Here is a 20,149-nt window from a genome sequence, read left to right as displayed (position 1 = left end):
GAGGGAGGGAGGGGAGAGAAAGAGAGAGAGAAAGAAAGAGAGAAAGAGAAAGGGAAGAGGGCAGGCTCTCAGGGCAGCTGGGATGCTCAGATGTCCTGAACCCCCCTGGGCCCTGGCTGGCTGAACACTGTGTAATTTTGCTTGAGGATGGGAAGGGCCAGGCCCGGAGCTCAGGCCTAGAGAGAGCGGCCAGCTGAGAGGCCAGCTTCCCTTCTCCTGGTGTCTGCAGCTTCAGAGATAAGCAGTGGTAGTAGTTGGCTCCGATGATGCCTCGAGCCGCCCAGAGTCAGATGCTATAGACTCTGGGACAGGGGTTCTGATGCAGCAGAAGGGCTGTCAGCCCAAAGGCCCAGAAGACCCAGCATAAGGAGCGCTGGATCAGCCTGGCCCTCAGGGTGAGGTGGAGGGGCAGTGGAGCTGCATCTCAGCCCAAGGCCCCACCCGTTCTCCTGGGCCCTGTCTGGCCAGACTTTCCCCTTCTCTTCCCTGGGAGCAGGCCCGGAGAACACTCACCAATTTTGCTGTGTGACCTTGGCCACCCACTCCACCTCTCTGGGCCCTCTGGGCTCTGAAATACTGGAACTGCAAAAGCTGGTTTCTGGGCTTCTGCTTCCAGCTTCTCTCATCTAACTCTTACAGCTTAAATTGCTTCCTGAGCTGCGCTGCTGGGAACCCACAGTGTAATGACACCGCCGGGTCCCTGTGGGCCGGAGCCCTCTCAGGCTCTCCCAGGTCTTCTCCCCTGGCCTCCAAGGCTGGGGCTGGGGGGAGGCCAGAGGGCGTGGGGTGATTGGCCTGTCTGGACAGAGGGGAAGACAGAGAGGTTACATGGTTGGCCTGAGGTCACACAGCAGCCCCCGTAGGGATGTGGGCGTGGAAGATAAAGTAGCTGCTGGTGCAGAACAAGGAACAAGCCAGCTGTCCTGTGTCCGAGTTCTGCTGTCCCTTCCAAGACCACATTCTGCTTGGTCTCATGCCTTCCTTCCTGTTTCCCCTCATCGTCCACTTCCTGTGAGGCCCCAGCTCCCTCCAGGGTGTGTGGGGAGCCCTGCCTGCTCAGCCCTTGCTCCTGAGAGGCAGGGTTGTGAGGCTGAGGTGGAGGCACCGAAGTCTGAAGACTGGGCTGGAGTCCAGGCAGTGCAGGGGGGACGTGGACAGGTGGCATCCCTGAGCCTCGGCTCTCTTTCTGAACCGTGGCAACAAGGTCCCCCTCCAGCTCTGTTTTCAAATAATAGACTCAAACTGTCATCCAGGGGTCTTACATAGGGTCGTCCCAGAGCCCCTCCCTCCTGCTCCTCCTGCTCCTCCTGCTCCCCCTGCCCGGCCTTCTCCCAGCCTGTGGTTAATTATAGCGGCATCTTCCAGTTATCCGAGCAGCACTGTTCCCATGGCAGAAATGAGATAATGGGGGCTCAGAGAGGCTGCATGACTTGTTCAAGGTCACCCAACAGGTGAATGGTGCAACTGGCCTCTGCACCTACATCAATCTTCCTCTCCAACATGGTTTTGGAAGCCAACCTCCCGAGCCTCCTCCTCTCCCAAGTGAGGCTGGGAAACTTGCTTGAACCTTGATGGGGCTGCAGCATTGCCCTGGGCAGGCCCAGGAGGAGTAGATCCTCAAGGTGTGGCACTGTCGCAGCCTTGATGGGGTGTGAGGGTCCAGCTAGCAGAGGTGGCACAGTCATTCAGGTGCTTGGTCTCTGAACACCTGTCAGTGTACCTGATGTGACAGTCTCTGCTGGCTGCTTGTTCCTGCCCTCTCCTTCCCTCCTGGAGGCTTTTCCTGGCCACAGGGAGGAAACATGCCCTTCCTGGCTAGAGGTGAGGGTTGGGAGGAAGGAGAACTGGGGATGAGACCCAGGCTGCTCTCCTGTGGGTGTGGTGCTAGCCCAGAGTGGCTGGGTTGGCCACTTGTCTGTTGGGTCCCCAAGGTCTAAGGAAGCTGGTTAAACAAAGAGGGAGGGAGGGGGCGTGGCCAGGGCGGCCCTGAGCCCTGACTGGTGGCCTGTGGGCCTGGCATCCCCTCCAGGCATCTGAGAGGAGAGAGCCCAGATTGCAGATTGGACACCGTAAACCGGCTGTGTGGCCTCTGCCCTCAGCTCCTTGGCTTACCTGGATGGTGAGGGTGGTAAAGCCAACTTCATGGGGCTGCTGAGGGCAGCACACGGGGCTGGTGCTGACAGGGTCCCAGGTACCCCATGAGTGATGGCCTTTGTGCCTTCTTGTCCTCTAGGTATTCTGCCTCCCCCTGGGGCAGCGGCCACCATGTTCTCCTGCGTGAAGCCTTATGAAGATCAGAACTACTCGTCTCTGAAGCGGGCCTGTCTGCGGAAGAAGGTGCTCTTTGAGGACTCCCACTTCCCCGCTACCGATGACTCGCTCTACTACAAGGGCAGCCCAGGGCCCACTGTCCGGTGGAAGCGGCCAAAGGTCAGTGTCTGGCCCCCATGGAGCTGGTCGAGCAGGCCAGAGACCCCAGGCTGAGTCTGCAGGGACACAGGGATACCTACTGCCCAGAGAGCAGAGGGTCCTATTTTGAGCCCCTGTTATGTGATGTGACCTGGGCAGGGGTCCAGGAGAATGGGCCCTAACCCCGCAGCCACCACTGCCCAGCTAGGCCCACGGTGGAAAGTGCACCGGTCACCTCTGCCTGGCTGCCTTCCCCTCTAGGGTTGTTTTGGCCTGTGGGTGTGGCCTTTGTTTAGTAAAATGTAGAATGATATCAAGTGTAAGGGATTTCCTCATTATTCTCATCCTAATGGTTTGGCAGTCATCCTTCCTGTCTAAATGAAAGCGTTTATCATGATGACTGATCAGTAAGGATAAGGGTAGTAAGAAGTAAGAGCCTGTGCTTCTTGTTGTGAGATTAAAACAGGGCCTGGCTGTTTTAACTGGGAGTCTTTTCCATCAATATTGGTCCTGATGGACTCTGGCACCTCCCGGCCACTCCCCCAGTCCCGGCCTCAGAACTGAGGCCGGAGTGTGGCCCCATGGGGTGACTGCTCTGCTTCCTGGGTGGGAGGCTGGGTGGGGAGAGGACCTTGCAGAGTGGGTGTCCCCGGGGGCCGGTGTGAAGGAGAGACTGCTAGAGATCATAGTTCAGGCCCCTCCCCAGGTCCCATGGCCATGTTAGTGACATGGTGAGGTGTGTCCCACAGAAGGGACTTCAGTGGAAGACTGCTCTACCTGCCACCTGGACTAGACCGGGAGGAGACTGTGACTCCTGCTCAGTTCTCAGATAAGGCATCTCAGCCAGGGGAGAGGCAGGAAGCTGTGTCCAAGGCTCAAAGCAGGTGGAAATGGCAGGCCTGGGTGCCCAGGGTGGCTTGGGCCAGGGCTGGGGGTGGTGTACCGGGCCACGGCTCTGGGTGGGGCCCTTGTGCAGGCTGAGGTGCTGGCCCTTGCTCTGAGGGTCTTATGCAGCAAGTGACAGGATCAGGTTTGCATTTTACAAAGTCTTGGACTTTTGGGGAAAGTTAAATTTATTGTTCAAGCTCCTCTCCTAGGCAGGGTCTGAAACCCCTTTCAACTCACAAATCCCCGTGCTCTCTTTTGGATTGGATTGGAACCCTTGAGAGTGAGGGGAACAAGCCAGGAGGGGAGGCCTGAACCCCGGATCACCCAGTGAGTCACTAGCAGGGGTGGGCCAGTGCCCTGGAGTCCTGCCTCCCTGGACCTTCCTGTGACACCACGTGAAGGGTCCCTGGTCCTCTGGCCCCTGCATTCATCCTCTGGAATTCCCCAGAGCCTTCAGCCTGGTCACAGAATTTTGGTGGCCCACCCTCCCACGTCATTTTTCTTTGTCAAGTGGGTGGGGAAGGAGGCTACCCTCAAAGGGCCTTTGTAGGGTTTTGGTTCCGGGAGGAGGAGTGGACACTCACTCTCTGCCCTTTTCTTGCTCCACCCTTGCTTGCTGCCCTTGTCCTGGCCCTCTTCCTGCCCTGGGCCTGTCACCTAGACTAAAGATGCGTGTGGCCTGGGGACCCGGAAGGAGGCTGGTGAGGCCTGGCTGGGGCAAGTAGGGCAGGCTATGGCTCAGCCTGGCTCTGTGACCTGGGGGAGTCTCTGCCCTCTCTGGGCCCAGGAGCCCTGCCTGTCTGTCCACCTCACCACCTTCCTCCCTGGGCCCTTCCAGCCTGGCTGACAAGCAGGAATGGAGCCGCTGTGCTGTGGGAGGGGTGACAGCGTGTGCTCCTTGGTCTTGAGGGACGAGTCTGGGGAGTCCACGAGGCTGCAGTAGGGGTTCAGCTGTCTGTGGAGAGGTAGCTCAAGGACTGAACCCCTGGGGAGTCACAGAGGACCAGGAAGTGAGACCACACGATGGGACGTTGACTGTGTGGATTTAAAGAGTGTGAGTGGGCAGCGCCTGGGCCCTGGACTTCTGGATGGCTGGACAGAGGTCCATGGAGCAGGAAGTCAAGCCTCCGCGGGAGGGCCCAGCTCCTGATCCGTAGCTCTCACTGCTGCCCAGTGAACCTTGGCCCCGGGGCAGCTGCGCGTCTGTGGTCCTGTAGCCCAGCTGTTCACAGGGAGGCCCAGCTCCTTCCACAGCCCAGGGAACCTTCTTCACTTCTACCCCATTTCTGGCTCCTTTTCTCTAAGTTGTTGGTGACAGTGGCCCTCGGTTCTTAGAGGTTCTCCTCAGCCACCCTCCCTGCCTGGGGCGACACCTCTTATTGACTCTGCAGGTGGGACCCGGTCTTGTCCTCTTCCCCCTCCACCCAGGGCACCTGCTTTAGGCCCAACCCTGCTGCAGCTCATTGTTTTTTGTTTTTCTCTCCAGTACAGTAAACACCTGCCGGCCTCCCTCACAGGCTGGTCAGGGAGAGGCGATGGGCACTGTCAGCAAGGCCTAGGAACTCGGGGGAGACCCAAGAGTATGGACAGTGCCACCTTCCAGCTCTCTCAGGCTCAGGGCTGGGTAGGGGGCCACCTGACATCCCTGTGGGGACAGAGTGCCCCCATCCATCACTCTACTTATCTCACGTGGAAATCATTCTGGGGGTCACTTGGTGGAACACATTGTGGGACAAGTGGGGGTCCTACAAACTGATGTCAGCTTTGGAACCCCCCAGAACTTGTCCATCCCCACCCTCTGGGGCTCATGCCCATTTCCTGGGGTGGCCTCTGCTCTTCTGTTGTGCTGAGCCGTAGACCCCTGAATGTCCCCAAGCAGACTGTCTGCTTCGAGGCCAGGCGCCAGGCAGACCTCTGCCCTAGCCAGGAGCCGTTGCCCTTGGCACCAGGACAGGTTCAGGGCAGCTGGGGAAAGCTTGTTAAAGGAGGTGGCCTTGAAGGATGGGAATGGTGACAGGAGCAGTGGGGCAGAGGGTGCAGGTCACACAGCATGACTCACGAGAACACTGCCCTTTCCTGTCCCAGGCAGAGGTCCCCCTCCCAGTGTCCCCAGTTGCCAATTCCTTCTGTGACCTTAAATTCTGGAGCAGGGTGACCTGGGTGAAGGTGGGCAGAGAACAGGTCAGGGAACAGAGGCCAGAGGTGCTGCTCGTGTGCGTGTGTGTGTGTGTGGGGGGGGGGGTGTGGGTGTGTGTGTAGGTGTGAGTGTGGGTGTGTTTGTGGACCTGCTGCCTGTGCACACCTGTTTGTACACTAGGACAGGGAACCTGAACTTCCTGTTGTGCCAGGGGGAGGTGCCTGAGGGCTGCGGCCTGCATCTGGTCCAGCCGGTCCAACAGGCTGGGAGCCACAGAGGAGGGAGAGGTGACCACAGGTGCAGAAGTCTGTGCCCTAGAGGTGTGTTGACCAGAGGAGCCTCCCCAGCCCTCCCGTGGCTTGGCCCAGGGCTCACAGCAGGCCCGATCCCCTCCAACCCTGGCACTGGCACTCCCAATGCTATTTACAGCCCCAGCAGAACCTGCTAGGCCCTGCTTACCCTGAAGGTGGGCAGAGCTCACAGGCTGGAGGGGGAGACCCCAAGGCATGGATAGTGGTGGAAGAGGGCGCAGGCCAGGCCTGGCGGGGTTGTGTCAGAGTGGCCTCTGTCTCCGGCTGGCCCCTGTTGTGGGGAGTATTCAGAGTTCTCATTTGTCTCTGGAGCCACTTCTCCCATCGGCCCTCTCCACGCCTGTTTGATGGTGGCCTCTGTGATCCCTCCAGGCTCGGGCTGTGACAGCTCCGCTCACATACAGCTCGGCTCTCGTTCCTCCTGCTCAAGGGAGACAGGGCCCTGTGGACAGGTGCCGTCCCTGACTCACTCTATGGCACATGTCCAACTGACGACCCAGGAAAGGTGGAAGGACAAATGCCAGTCTGGAGAAACCTGGCCCCATGGTGGTGGGTGATGGTCTGGGTATCCCCTGGCCCCTGAGCTGGGCTTAGAACAGATGCAGGGGGACAGGTGAAAGAAGGGTGGCTTTGTCACCCATAACCTGGCCTACCTGGAATTTCTAGAGCCAGACTTTGAGTTTTGAGTTTGAGTCTCAGTTAACCTCTTCCTCTGTGGTCCTGGGCAAGTGACCTAACTTCTCTGTGCCTCATCTATAAAAGGAGATGCTAGCAATACTGGTCTTGCAGGGTTGCTTTGGGCAGTGCCTGGCTTGCAGTGTGTGCATGGAACTTGAGAGCTATTTCTATGATGGTTCTTTTACAGGTGCCCCAACATGGTCTCTGAATTCCAAGTGCCACCAAACTCACTTGGTTTCTGCAGGTTACAGCTGAGGACCCTGAGCCTGTCCAGGCAGGAGGAACAGGCCCAGGCCTCAGGTGCTCCCTTCCAGGCTGTCTGATGGCCCCAGGTCTCAGCTTTCGTGCAGTCAGGGCAGTGGAACCCTGGAAGCCTGACTGGGAGCCGGGTCTTTGCTGGAGAGGTGCCTGGGTCCAGAGCCCTATGCTGGGGTGGCCGTGCCTGCCCCACAGATCTGCCCAGCAGAATTGGGCATCAGTGGAGAAAACCCTGGTGGGAGCCCAGGACACCTGGTTTTGTCACTTTCCTCATGACCTTGGTGGCACTGCCCCCTCCTGGGCTCAGCCTCCTCCATGGAATGGGGCAGTCATGTCTGCCACAGGCTGGGAGCATCTGAAGTGGAGGGCACCTCACAGTCACCTCCCGGCATGCCCTGCAGTGCTGGTCTCCCCCAGGCCTGCCCTGGCTGGGGTCCTCCAGATATTGAAGCTCCTCCCTCCTTCCAGCCCTCAGGCAGATGCTGAGTCATCACCAGGCTGGGCTGGGAGGCGAGATAGGAAGGCAGCTGAGAGGCCCTGGGGACTGGATGGGGCAGGCTGCCTCCCTTGGTCTCCTGTGACCTGAGATGAAGCACCCAGACCTGCTGTGGGGAAGCCTCCTCGCTGCTTGGCTCTGGGTCACCCTGCGGTTCCAACTGGAATCAGGGGTCGGGTCTCAGGAGCCGCTCGTGTCCTCTGGGAGTTGATCCTTTCCTCAGTCCTGTGATACTGGTTTCTCTGGAAACCAGAGGAGTCTCAAGCACCTTATGGGAGCTGAGGGGCCCTTTGTCCATTTCCACCTGCCCAAATCTCCGCCACTAAGATCTGTGGGAGCCTTAAACAGCCCTGCAGGAATAACAGTCTGTCTCCTTTGCATAGGTGAGGAAATGGAGGCACAGAGAGGTTGAGCTACTGGCCCAAACTTGTACAGTTAATGAATAGGGAGCAGGAATTGGAGTTCTATCTTCCTGGTTCTGCTACCATCTACTGGCCACCTGTGGTAGGGCCTCAGGAGCTCTGTGGTGATTGATGGATGGAGCTCAGGAGCAAACTTGCAGGTGACCTGCTGTCACCTCCCCCTGCAGTATGACTAGGGCATGTTGTTCAACTTTTCATCTGTAAAATGGGCATATTTCCCCTCTCTGGGCTACGGTGAGGGGTGAGGATTGATCATGGTGCTAGCAGGCTGTGTGGCACATAGAAGACCTGAATCAGTGTCTCCCTGATCCCACCCCTTGGGGGACAGTCACTTTCAGCTCTGTGGAGTCAAGGTGCTGGTGAGAGAAAAAGAGGGGCCTGGGTTGGCCAGCTGCATATGCAGCGCTGGCCAAGGCCTGGATGGGCAGTAGAAGAGACCCCCTCTTGTGCCCAGCCCCACCACAGCCTGGCCCATCTGGCCCACAAGTGATGCAGGCAGCCCCTGGCTGTAGGTGGGGCTCAGCTCCGGGCGGGAGTTGTCTGTCACCCTGCGGAGGACTAACCAGCTGCCCACCTCAGGCCTGGAGTGGGATGTCAGCCGCTGTGGGAAGCCGGGGAATGAACCCTTTTAGCTTGTGTCTGAGGTCAAAGTCCACGGTCCTCCCACTTCCCAGCCTCAGGGAGCCTTAAAGGAAAACCCTGGGTGAGCTTGGTGGGAGGGTCTGGTGCGGAGGCCCCCTGCCGGCTTCCCTGGGCTTCCAGGAACTAGGAAGGGCTGGGTCCCACAGTTACCAGGTTGTGTGAGTCACTTCCCTGTCCAGTGGCTGCCCGGCCTGGCTTCCTGGCATGTCCTAGGGAGTAGGCCCCCTGCCATGGCTGCCAGTCCCACGGGAAAAGCAGCAGGATTTTATGTTCCACTTGGGCATTTTGTGTGTATGCCTTTAACAAGCTGCTGCGCTACTGTGGACCTCCATTCCTGAAATGGAATAGCAACTCCATACTCCTCAGGGGTGTGGGGATCAGATGAGAGCAGAAGGGACATCAGCTCGCCCCAGCCATGCCCTCTGTTGCCACGCCCCATCCGCTGTTCACCCCTCCCCACCCTCAGATAGCCACGCCCCTGCCCTCTGCTCACTAGGCCCCGCCCTCTGCTCACTAGGCCCTGCCCTCTGCTCATCCCTGTCAATTTGGTGTTGTTTCACCTCCCCCTTCCCACCCCAGGGCACCATGAGGGCTGGCTGGTGAGGGAGGGCCACATGGATGGGAGGAAGGTGGTGGCCCGGGTCCAGCCTCCTGACCACCTTCTACAGCTTGTTCATCATCATGCCATTGACAGAAGCGCGCTCTGGGCCAGAGAAGGAAGAGGGCATCCAACCAGGAACTGGGGAGGCTGGGTCTGGGGAGTGGTCTGCAAGGTTAGACCCCCAGTGTGTGGGGAGTGGGGAACCTCTGTGCTGGCAGCAGGTGGGCATCCTGTGCTCCTGGGGCCCTCACGCTCTCCCTGCCCTCTCTGTAGGACATCTGCGAGGACCCCCGCCTCTTTGTGGATGGCATCAGCTCCCACGATCTGCACCAGGGACAGGTGGGCAACTGCTGGTTTGTGGCAGCCTGCTCTTCACTCGCCTCCCGTGAGTCGCTGTGGCAGAAGGTGAGGCCTGGGGACGGGGCTGCTGGGGCATTGAGGCAGCCTGCGGCCCTCACTGCCAGGCAGGTGTAGCCCTGATGTGGCTGGAGACTTCCCGAAAGCCTGCTCCAGGGCCGGGTGGGCGACCTTGGGCCCCCTCAGCACTGGCTGGGCGTCAGATTTGCCTTCCCTCCACCATCAGCTGAAGATCCAGAGGCAGGTGCTGGTAGCATCTGTGTAACTCTAGGGGGATCCTGATGTGTCCCCTCCCCACTGTTGAGTGCCTAGTGTCTCTGGAGCCGAATATATACCTGTGACATGTGGAACCTTCCTGCATGATTTTCAGTGTGGAGTCAGCTGTGACGGGGCTCAGGGCATCTCTGCCAGTAACCTGCTGTGTGACTTGGGCTGTTGCTATCCTTCTCTGGGCCTTGCTGTTCCCAGTTGTTCAGCATGAGTGGTCTGGACAATGCTTCTTGACTGGTTCTACACTGCTGATGTTCTTGACCAGTCCAGGAGGGCCACAAGGGTGGGGGGAAGGTGGCGGCCCAGGTCCAGCATCCTGATCACCTTCTACAGCTTGTTCATCATCATGCCGTCCAAAGGTTTGGGGTTGGAACAAATGGACTCTGGCTTGCCATCTGGTTCTTTTATGGCAGCACTTAGCATTGGGACCCTCAAATCCAATGCTTCCTTTTGGGGAAAACAGGGAGGCTGGAGTGGAGGCCGAACTTGGTGAATTAAGACAGGGATTGTGGAGGAGACCTGGGCTGAGCACAGGATTAAGCTCCAGTGGTTGTTTCTTTCCCTTCTCTGCTCTGCCTGCTCTCCCTAGGAAGGGGTGGGTGGTGGGCTGTTAGAGCCTGGGGCATTGAGTCGCCCAGGCTCAATCTGAGCCCCAGCCTTACCAGTCGGAAGCTTTGTAGCTGACCTCAGGTTATTCCTCTGCAGAATCAGAGTAGTGGCCTTGCCAGAAGGTGGACTGACATGCTGTCCTTACCGTGCTTCGTGTGATGTGACGCTCGGTAGACGCAGCGTTAGGAACATTCCTGGATCATCGGGTGTTCCTATGCAAGCAGGGTGCAAGGAGCATAGTGTGTTTTTCTTCATCCTCTGAGGCATCCATCAGCCATCAGAGGGAGCTATGCCCTTGGCCAAGGCTGGGACTCAGGTCCCTTTTCTCAGGTCTTCTGAACAGGGTGTGGCCTCTCACAGCCACCCAGTGGGCATCCCTGAGGCCTAGCCTCTAAGGCTCCTGCAGTGGTCAGGGCAGCTGGCTTTAGGGCTCGCAGGGCCTCAGCAAAGGCAACTGCTACAGCTTATAGATTTGGGTATTCAGGGGCATCCAGGCTGGGAGAAAGCACGTGGGATCCTGTGGGGCCTGGCCCGATTCTCTAGGTGAAGGTCTGGTCTCCACCCTGCAGCCTCCAGCCCGCTTCTTTGAGTCCAGAACCAGGCCCCCTGCCTCTGAGCCCCAGCACCCCCAGGCGAGGACTCATGTGGCTGGAGGTGGCACAAGGGAATCCTACGGGGCTGCCCCCCACCTCCCACCCGCCCTATAATTGCCTGTTTATCTGCTGTCTCCCCCCTTGAGGTGAGCTCCCCACAGACAGAGCCGGTCCAACTTATATCTTCCCTTGGAGCCTCACAGGAGCCAGCATAGAGGAGCCTCTGGAGAGTTTTGGGAATGGAAGTCCACCCCGAATTGTTCCACCCAGCTTTTGACAGGCAGCTCCACCGCCGGCCTTGCTGGCAGTCCTCCAGGTCTAGGAGTGGGCTGGTGCCGGACAAGATGGGAGGAGCTCTGCGCTGTGTGCCCTACCCCAGGCCTGGCCCTTGGTCCCTGTGGCAGCTCCCCATCTTTACTGCTGGAGGAGGAGGCTGAGACTCACAGGAGGAGGCCTGGTCTTGATGCTGTGCCGCCTTGGGCAGGACTGAAGTTTCCTCCTTTGAGGGGTTGGGACACCGGCCTGGGTGGTCTTCCAGGCTGCAGAGCCAGGAGGCTGGTCTCCCGTAGCTCAGGTCCCCAGCCTACCTGGGTGCTCTTGGCTAATTGCACTCTGCCTCCAGGTACTGCTGTGGCGATAGCCCCTGGGTCCTGGGATGAGGCTCCAGGGAGCTCATTACTGTGCCTCACACTCCCTGACGGGGCCCTGTTTGTTGTCACCCCTCACTTTCAGGGCCTGTTGCCCTGCAGGGCCTCCCTGCCCCACCCTGTTTTCTCCCTGGAAGGGCAGTGGAGGGGACAGGGGTGGCGTTTAGCCTGAGTTGCACCCCTGCCCCCCCCATCCAGCTGCACACTCCGAGAGGCTGGGCCTCAGAAGCAGGTGCATGGCACCTGACACGTGACCTCCTCCAGGAAGTCACCCTTCACTCTTAGTTCTTAAAGTAGCCTGGGACCAATAGGCTCAGGATTCGCCATCATGGAAGGAGGACCAGCCCTTGGCTCCCAGCACTCTGCACACTTAGCTCCCGCCCTCGCCTCTTCCAGACACCCCGGGCAGTGGGCTTCCCTTCCTATAGGCTCCCTGGTGGGGCATCCTGGCCTCCGTATCCCACTGCGTGTTCCCTGCAGGCAGGGAGGCAGTGGACTTCTGGTGGCCAGGTTTTGTGAACCTGAAATCAGGAAGTGGCAGTTGACAGCACTTGCCAGGAGACCATGCCTAGGCTGGACCCAAGGTCGTCTGTGAACTCACCTCCCTGGGAGCCTGGTGCAGCCAGAGCAGAGGCCAGGCCTGCTGCCTGAGCCATCGTGTCCCTGGCCGTGGGCTGGCCTGGAGGAGCCAGCCAGGCCCCCGACTGCAAGAAAGCATGGAAATTGGGGGTTGCAGTACTGGGGCGGGTTTGGGAAAGGCAGAGGAGGCCGGGACAGACAGTCTTGGTTCCATTTTGTGTTTCCCGCTTTGTCTTGGCCCTTTAATATCAGCAGTTCCTGTTCTCAGTTATTCAGCAGTTTGCTCAGTGCACGTTCCTGGACACCAACTGCGCCCCAAGTGCCACAGAAGGTCCTGGAACAGAAGATGTGGAAAAAGTCCCAAAACCACAAAGTCAAGTGACTTTCGTTACCCAGTAGCCTCCAGTGTTAAGGATTTTCAGTTGTTCATGTTGTTGTTTCTTCCATTTCGGTTAAGAAGTTTTATTTTAATTGTGCAAGTTTGGAGCCTGCTTTTCTCCCCTGAATTTGTTCCTGCGTCCAGCCGTGGGTGGGTCCTCCCCAGTGTCTGGCAGCTGAGCCAAGGATATCAGCGCATCCAGAACCGCCTGCAGCCTCCTGCCTCCTTTCTGCCACTCCTCCGGAGCCTCTGCACCCTCTGTTTCCTGCTCCCCTCCTTCCTGCACTGTCCTCCCCTCCTGTGGCCCCTGTCGCCCCCTCCCTCCTGCCCGGTCTGTGAGGCCCACCCTCAGCCTCCTCCTGGTTGCACATCTCCACCCCGCCAGAGATGAGGCGCTCTCCTGTGCTCCTGGATCCTCATCCAGCTGTTGTCTGCACTGTCACCTAGGTTCAAAGGGTGTGGCACCTCCAGGATCCTAGCCTTTTATACCCCAAGAAAGGCTGCGTTCTGGGGATCACTGTGCCCCTGTGGCTCATGCCTCTGCTCCGCCCCTTACTCCCCACTGCCCTGGTCTTAGTTCTGGGTTCCATCTCCAATAGCCTCCAGCCAGTGCTCCACTACTCCCCGCATTGCCGTGCAGAGCACTCCCTTATTCACAGCCACCTCAGTCACTCCACAGCCACAGCCTGGGACAGCTCTAGGTGGTCTGCAGTCAAGGCTGGGTCTCTCTGGCCTCAACTTCCAGCCCCAGCACATTGCTGACCTGACCTCATTCAGGCCTCAGCCAGTGCCCTGGACTCTCCCACCTGCCTGCATCCTCTTGTCCTTGGCCCCACAGTCCCTCCAGCAGCTATTCTCTTATCAGTGCCACTTACTCATTCAACAAGCATTTCTGTGGGTCTCCTCTGTGCTTCCCTTATTCTGGGTGCTGGCCTAGGGTCTTGAGCAAGATGGGCCCGGTCCCTGCCCTCTCAGGGTTGGTGGTCTAGCAGGGGACACCACAGGCAGAAACGAAGCCGACATACAAGTGAAAAGCAAAATGTAGAGCCAGGAAGGTAGAAACTGCTCCTTCCCATGGAGGAAGGAGAAGCTGCCTGGTGTCAGTTCATCAGCCAAGTTGTGCCCCCACCCCCGCCCCTCCAGCTATAAGGTCAAAGGTTCTGATCTGGCACTGAACTCCCACTCTACAGAACCAGGTACCGTCTCCTTTGGTACCCGCATGCCATTCATGTAGCTCAAGATATCACTGATTAACGTAGCTTTCATCCAGCAACTGACTCTGCTTGTGGTCCACGAGATCCTTCAGATTTTTTTCTGTTGTTACACTTGGCCCTGGGCCTCTTTCCTCTTTCCTTTGCATATCATGGTGGTAGCCCACCCCTCTGCCCCATCCCCACCTCAACTATGCTCACATACCCCAGTTCTTTCAGGTGTCCTGTTGTGTGTGTGGGGGGGTATGTGTGTATATTCTAAACTCAAACCCAAGGCCTTCCTCCACCACTAAGCCACCTATCCTGCCTGAATTTTTTTTTTTTTTTTTTTAGTTGTAGATGGACACAATATTTTATCTTATTTATTCTATCTGGTACTGAGGATCAAACCCAGTGCCTCACACATGCGAGGCAGCGTTCTACCACTGAGCCACCACCTCAGCCCCCTTGCCCACTTTTGATAACAGAGCTTCTGCTTCCTGTTGGATGCTAGAGATATAGATGTTTGTGATTCTTCCTTGCCCTCAAGTCTCCTGGGGTAACAGGGGGAATACGTGATAGGACTTTAGTAGAAGAGAACTGTGGTCATGTGGTTGCCATGGCACAGGGTGGAGGAAGGGCCAGGTCAGAATCAGCTGGTCAGTGATTCTCAAAGCATGGTTCCTGGGCCAGCAGCCTGGGAGGTGGTTGGGAATGCAAATCCACATCCAACATGGATTAAATCAAAATTTCTGGGAGTGGAGGCTGACAGTCTGTTTCCAAGTCCTACAAGTAATTCTGATGCACACTGGAATTTGAGAACCAGGCATCTGGGTGGGACATGATGGTGGCAGGGTGGGGGTCCTGGCAGTGGGAATGTAGGGGAAGACTCCCTGACATTTAGGAAGTAGAATGTACCAGCCTTGGTGGTTGGATGTGAGTGAGTGAGGGGCAGGGGAACCTGGGATGTTGGCTTGGGTGACTCCAGATCTCCATCGGGTGCACCTGTCTGGTCCTGTTCTTGCCCCCCATAGGGGTCTTCCAGCCTCTCCTCCGAGCCTCCAGCCAGTGCTCCACTCCTCCCGCATTGCCATGCAGAGCACTCCCTTATTCACAAACAAGCAGCTCCCAGCCCATCCATGTAGTCAAGGTGGTTTCCACAGCAGTTGACATCAGCGTCCTTGTCCCCGGGGAGCCCAGCACCCTCCTGCCTGCCTGCCTGCAGCACCTGTATTATCACTTCCAGGAGTGGAGAGGAGGCAGGTGGACTCCCACTTCTCATCCCACCCTATTTTGGAACTGGGTGGGGTCTGGAAGGGCCAGTGACCTGGAGCGGAGGAGAGGAGAGGAGGGAGGGCATAAGGGGAGGCGGGGCCTCTAGGTGGCCTCTTCTCTCCGCACTGAGGCCCCAGCCCATTTGGCTCTTTGACATTGGCGGGAGCGGTGGGAGCAGCAGCAGCAGCAGCAGCACTTGGGCCATGGCGGAGGACGGGCCGCAGAAGCAGCAGCTGGACATGCCGCTGGTCCTGGACAAGGACCTGACCAAGCAGATGCGGCTGCGCGTGGAGAGCCTGAAGCAGCGTGGGGAGAAGCGCCAGGACGGCGAGAAGCTGCTGCGGCCGGCGGAGTCCGTGTACCGCCTGGACTTCACCCAGCAGCAGAGGCTGCAGTTCGAGCGCTGGAACGTGGCGCTGGACAAGCCCGGCAAGGTCACCATCACCGGCACCTCGCAGAACTGGACGCCCGACCTCACCAACCTCATGACGCGCCAGCTGCTGGACCCCGCTGCCATCTTCTGGCGCAAGGAGGACTCGGACGCCATGGATTGTAACGAGGCCGATGCCCTGGAGTTCGGGGAGCGCCTGTCGGATTTGGCCAAGATCCGCAAGGTCATGTACTTCCTCATCACCTTTGGTGAAGGGCTGGAGCCTGCTGACCTCAAGGCCTCCGTGGTGTTCAGCCAGCTCTGAGGGGGCTGCCCTCTGCCCCATCTGCCCCCACCCTCTTCCTGCCTGGACCTCCCTTCCCCACACCTGTGTTTTGGGAGGACATTCTTCTAGCTGCTCAGCCTGGATTCTGCGTGGCCAGAGGCCCCCTGAGTCCATGTCCTCCTCTCCTCCTCTCCTTTTCCCTGATGTCAGAGCTCCAGCTCCCGGAAAGATCCCAAGGCTCTGTAGTCTAGAAGCTTCACTGAGCACCGATGCCACCCCCTGTAGATGATAGAGACCTGGTAGGGGCTCATGTGGCAGATGGAGAAGCTATAGGCACCTGCCTTCTCTGCTTCATTGTGAGGGAGTGAGACAGTCAAAGACCAAGAGAGACAGAGATTCAAACAACCAGCCATCTGGCTTCCTCCAGAGACGGGGACATGGAGATGACAGGAGCAACCTCCTCGGGGAATCCAGGAAGAAGGCTTCTGCTCTCCGCGCACCCTCGGCCACCCTTGTCAGGAGGTGAACACCCAGCCTGAGGACTCGGGAAGGTGCTGCTTCTGCAATGACCCAGTGTGGTCCCAGGATGCCTCAGGACCCTCAGGACATGGGGCAGGGTTGCTGCAGGGCTGATTTGGGTGGTGGGAGTGGCTTGGGGTTTGTCACCCAGTGCTGGCTGTAGTGGAGAAGTGAAGGGGAGCTACATACAGTCATACAGATCTGTCTACCTGCATGCACACATCCATCAAGACAGCATGCGGGGCTCACACAGTGCACACTAGGGTCTATTCCTGCCCTGTGGACACGTCTAATTTTAGGTTATCCATTGAAAAATTGCTGCTGGTTCAAGGGTGACTCTTGGCAAGGGGTTGATTGACATGACCTGGGTTGAGCCCCGTTGGGGGCTTCCTGAGCTGGGAGTCTTTGAGATTCATACAGTGAAGTGGGAGCAGTTTAGTAAAGGGTTTCCTTCTACCTGGGGGGAGGCTGGATAGAGGGATCCAGGGCCCTGGAGCTAGAGATGGCATGTCCCCTTGGGGAAGCAGGCCTCGCCAGCTCACTGGACAGAGAGAAGCAGGCATTTCCTTCGACTGGAACAGCTTTGGCATTTCCTGGGCTGCTTTAGGGGAGCTAGGGGAGGGGTGGGTAAAGCCTATGGGGGTAGTTACAATGGCTTATAATCTCAAGTGGGCTGGAGGTGACAGCAATGTGATGGAGAACACTGGCCTTGGAGGTCACTGGGGGCATCCATTCACCAGATGGGGAAAATGAGGCACAGTTACTGGCAGATTCAGTTCCAGCTCTAGCCTCATTCTGCTTCCCATTGTACAGGCCCAAAGCCCCCATTTAGAGGGGCCTGACCTGCTGCCTGGATTCAGACCCGAGCACCTCCACAAGTGCCCCCAACACCTTGTCGCAAGGCTGGCTTTGTTTGGCCCTGGCCAGAGACATCCTTTGAAAGGTCCATCAGGGCACTTGGACCTGGGAAGAGATGTACTGAGACCTAGAGGGTCAGAACCATCCCCAGTGTTGGGGCTGGTGGGGGCAGGCTCCCTCTCAGAGATGTGGAAGGTGGTGTCGGAGTCAGGATTCTATAGTGAGAGATGGGCTGTGGTGAGCTCTGGTCCTGTGAAACTGTGTCTCTGGGGTCTGTTCTGGGACATGTTTGGAGAAGTGCTGGCCTTGCCTATAGCCATTGCTGCCTTATTCTCTGCTAACTGTGGGATGGGAGGAGGTCAGACCCCGGGGCAGTTCCCCCTTTCTGCCTCTTTGCTTGCCTTCTCCTCTCTGGACCCCCCAGACTGCTCTTCCCCACTCTGTCCCATCCCGTCTTCCTGTGGGGTCCTGAGTGCCTCTGCTGTGCCCGCTGTGCGTGCCCAATAAAAGCCGTGTGTCCTGCCTTGGTGGTGTGCGTCTCACCGTGAGCACCGCTGCCCCTCAGGAGCTCTGCCACCTCTCTCCCAGTCCTGTCTAGTGCCCTCCCAACCCTGGGCAACCCTCCATGAGCCTCTCCCAAAGTGTCTACCCCGCTCCTGCCAGCAGTCAGGGATGAGGCCCAGAGCAGTCAGGTGACCGGCCAGGCCTCCTTCAGGCCTGGGTTTACTGGGCCTCCTGGCGCCCCTCCAGAAGCTTAGCCAGCCTGTGTGGGGTAGAGGGAGCCATGCTGAGGCCATGCTGTCTCCAGTCTCCCTACCCACAGGGCGCTGGGCAGGGGTGGATGGAGCACTGGATGGCCAGGTTGTGGGGCAGGGTCAGTCCTCTCTGCTTCCTGCTGGATGGCCTCAGAGTTACCAGCCCTGGATCTTCTGTCAGTCTCTGACCCAGTCCTGGCCCCAGGCTTTCCAGAGGGAACAGCCTGGCTTTTTCTGTGAGGCGCCTCTCTGCCCTACCCTTTTGAGATTGTTAGACTAGTGACCAGATATGACTGATATTGGTATCAGTGCAGCTGCAAGGCCACATAGTCTTGGTGTCCTGTTGATCCTTCTTCACAGCTCTGCCCTTACCTCCTCTGTCCTTACCTCTTGCTCATTTTGAACAGAGACAACTGAGACTCAGAGGAGAAGGCTTCCTGCGCAGGTCATGGAGGGATTGGAGGGGCTGGACCAGGGTCAGGAGTTCAAGGTGGAGCACCAGGCCATGGCCCTGTGGACCTTTGACCCTGTGTCACTGTCACCTGCAATGGGCTGGGAAAATGTGTCCCTTTGTCCCTTTCCTGAGATGGGGGTCAGAGGCTGCATTGTGGTTTTGCTTGGGAATGACCCTGCTTCAAAATGCTCCCCGAGCTGGTCTCGTAGCCCCTTTTCTCCTCCAGCCCCATTTCCTGCCTCCACATCCCCCTGATATCATTCGAAGAATCCCCCTCCCCCATCTTCCAGGAGTCTCTGCCCTCCCAAGCCTGCCTCCTGGCCACTGCTGGAAACACCTCTGAGAGTCAAAAATGTAGCCCTCCCTCCATGGGAAGAGGTAGCACCTGGCTCTGTTCTCAGGCAGGGGGAAATAACCCACTCTCCATGGAAACCATGAGAAACCGTAGGGTGGGGAGACCTGACACTTCCTGAGCCTCTTCCCAGAGAGGCAGCATGGTAAGTGGTGAGGGCCCCTGCCTTGCTATGCACTGTCCCATTGGGTAACCCTGGGCAGCCTCTCTGAGTGGCTTCCTCCTCTGGTGACTCAGTCTGATGACAAGGCTGAATGTCAGTCAAGCGCGACAGAATTGGCACCTGGCCACCCTCTCTGGGTTTGCCTTTTTCTGTCCCAGTGACTGTAGAAGCGCGGCCTCACTTCAAATTATTCTGAGGAGGGTTAGGAGAACCTGACTGCTGAACAGAAGCTCCAGGTTCAGAGAGGGGGAAAAGTTGCCTGAGGCCATCCAGCAGGTAGCAGAGAGGCAGGCCTGGGATGAGCAGGTCTTGGTTCCAGCTGTCCTGATCTCTGGGCAGCAGGATTCTGCCCTCCTAAGGAGGCGGGGATGGCACGCAGCCTTCCTGGCTCCTCCAGTTAGAGTATCTGAAACTTAAGGAATTTCAGATTCTTGAATCCAGAAGCTGGGAACTGAGGAATCTCAGATGCCCCGCACCAGGAACCTGCTAGGTCTGAGGATTCCAAAAGGCCTGTGGCTCATCTTACCCAACTTGGGTGAACAGGGAGCAGCAGCCCTTCTTGCCACAGCCACTGTGTGGTTCAGAAACGCTGTGAGCTGGGCCTGGGGTCCCAGGTAGACATCTGGAAAGCTATCTCCCACGCCCCTACATCCGCACATACAGTCACATACCCACAGCTCCTGAGCAGTACTGCCCTCCCTGGGCTCCCGACTCCTGTTCTCTGTCCCATGACCTGAGGCTGCTTGAACCTGGTGGGAGGTTCCCAGGACAAAGCCCAGGAGCTGGGGCACTAGGGGCGCTGAGATGCCCATCACAGCCCTGAGATTTGGGGTGTGTGCTGCAAGAGGCCACGCCCCCGGGCAGGTGAGGGAGGCTTCAAACCCTACCCAGTCCCTGCCACCAGCCAGGTCAGCCCCAAGTTACCCCACAGCCGGTGGTGCTGAGTTTCCCTTTCTCCTCTTGGGAAGGAGGCCACCCGGTGGCTGCAGCTCCCCCCTGCCCTGAGGTTTGCAGCCTTGAGTGCCCACGGAGGTACTCCACAGCCAACAGCCCCATCCAGGTGTGCACAGCCCTCCGAAGCATGTGGTGCACCTCCAAGGCCTTCTGTTTGAGTTCTTGTGATGGTCCTGGGGGTAGGGTAAGTAGATGAGGAAACTGAGGCTCAGAGATGTGGCCCAGTCCAAACTTAAGTCTCTGAGATGAGGTTGTGTGTACAGGGTCACCAGCTGGTCAGGGGCATCACCAGCTTGTCAGGGGCCTCACCAGTGACCAGAGCTGGGGATTTTCCTGCCAGAAGGACTCCAACCAGCTTTGGAGCCGGTCCAGGCCCTGTGCTGGGTGTGGCAGGGGGGTCTGAGGAACTCCTCCCAGTGGGTGGGGAAAGGAAGCTGTGCTGGGGAGCAGGAGTGGGGGCTAGCACCAGAGAGCCGAGGGAAGGGGTGCAGGCAGATCACACACACACACACACACACACACACACACACACGGGGGAGATGGCAGGAGGCATCGTGGTGTTTGGTGGTCATGGAAGATTTCTGAGAAGCCCACAGGAGGGCATGTTGAGGGACAGAGTTGAGAGGATCAGCTGAACCACCCACAGGGCTCCTGCTGCCAGGCCAGGCTGTGGTGTCCCTGATGACAGGGAATGTCA

The 20,149-nt window shown here is 58.2% G+C and overlaps 2 protein-coding genes across 3 annotated transcripts in view; both read left to right on the top strand.

Moving 5' to 3' along the window:
• Capn5 (calpain 5) overlaps nt 1–20,149 on the top strand; it is a 54,663-nt gene that overhangs the window by 14,673 nt on the left and 19,841 nt on the right. For both annotated transcript variants that reach the window (XM_048788015.1, XM_015477379.2), the window contains exons 2-3: nt 2,234–2,430; nt 9,116–9,247. In XM_048788015.1, coding sequence (XP_048643972.1) covers nt 2,372–2,430; nt 9,116–9,247 — 191 coding nt within the window. In that variant the 5' untranslated portion in view covers nt 2,234–2,371. The remainder of the gene's footprint in view (nt 1–2,233; nt 2,431–9,115; nt 9,248–20,149) is intronic.
• LOC107135488 (olfactory marker protein) lies at nt 13,349–16,506 on the top strand. The gene has a single exon (XM_048788016.1). The coding sequence runs from the start codon at nt 14,945–14,947 to the stop codon at nt 15,434–15,436; it is 492 nt and encodes a 163-aa protein (XP_048643973.1). The 5' UTR covers nt 13,349–14,944; the 3' UTR covers nt 15,437–16,506.

The sequence above is a fragment of the Marmota marmota genome, unplaced genomic scaffold, assembly GCF_001458135.2.
Source record: "Marmota marmota marmota unplaced genomic scaffold, marMar, whole genome shotgun sequence".
In the NCBI taxonomy this organism is placed as follows: Eukaryota; Metazoa; Chordata; class Mammalia; order Rodentia; family Sciuridae; genus Marmota; species Marmota marmota.
The sequence above is the reverse complement of the archived record's forward strand: the minus strand, read 5'-3'. Positions and strand labels throughout refer to the sequence as shown.

Bases quoted from the DNA above. Each gene is read 5' to 3' on its own strand.
- LOC107135488 (XM_048788016.1), top strand. From the start codon at position 14,945: ATGGCGGAGGACGGGCCGCAGAAGCAGCAGCTGGACATGCCGCTGGTC.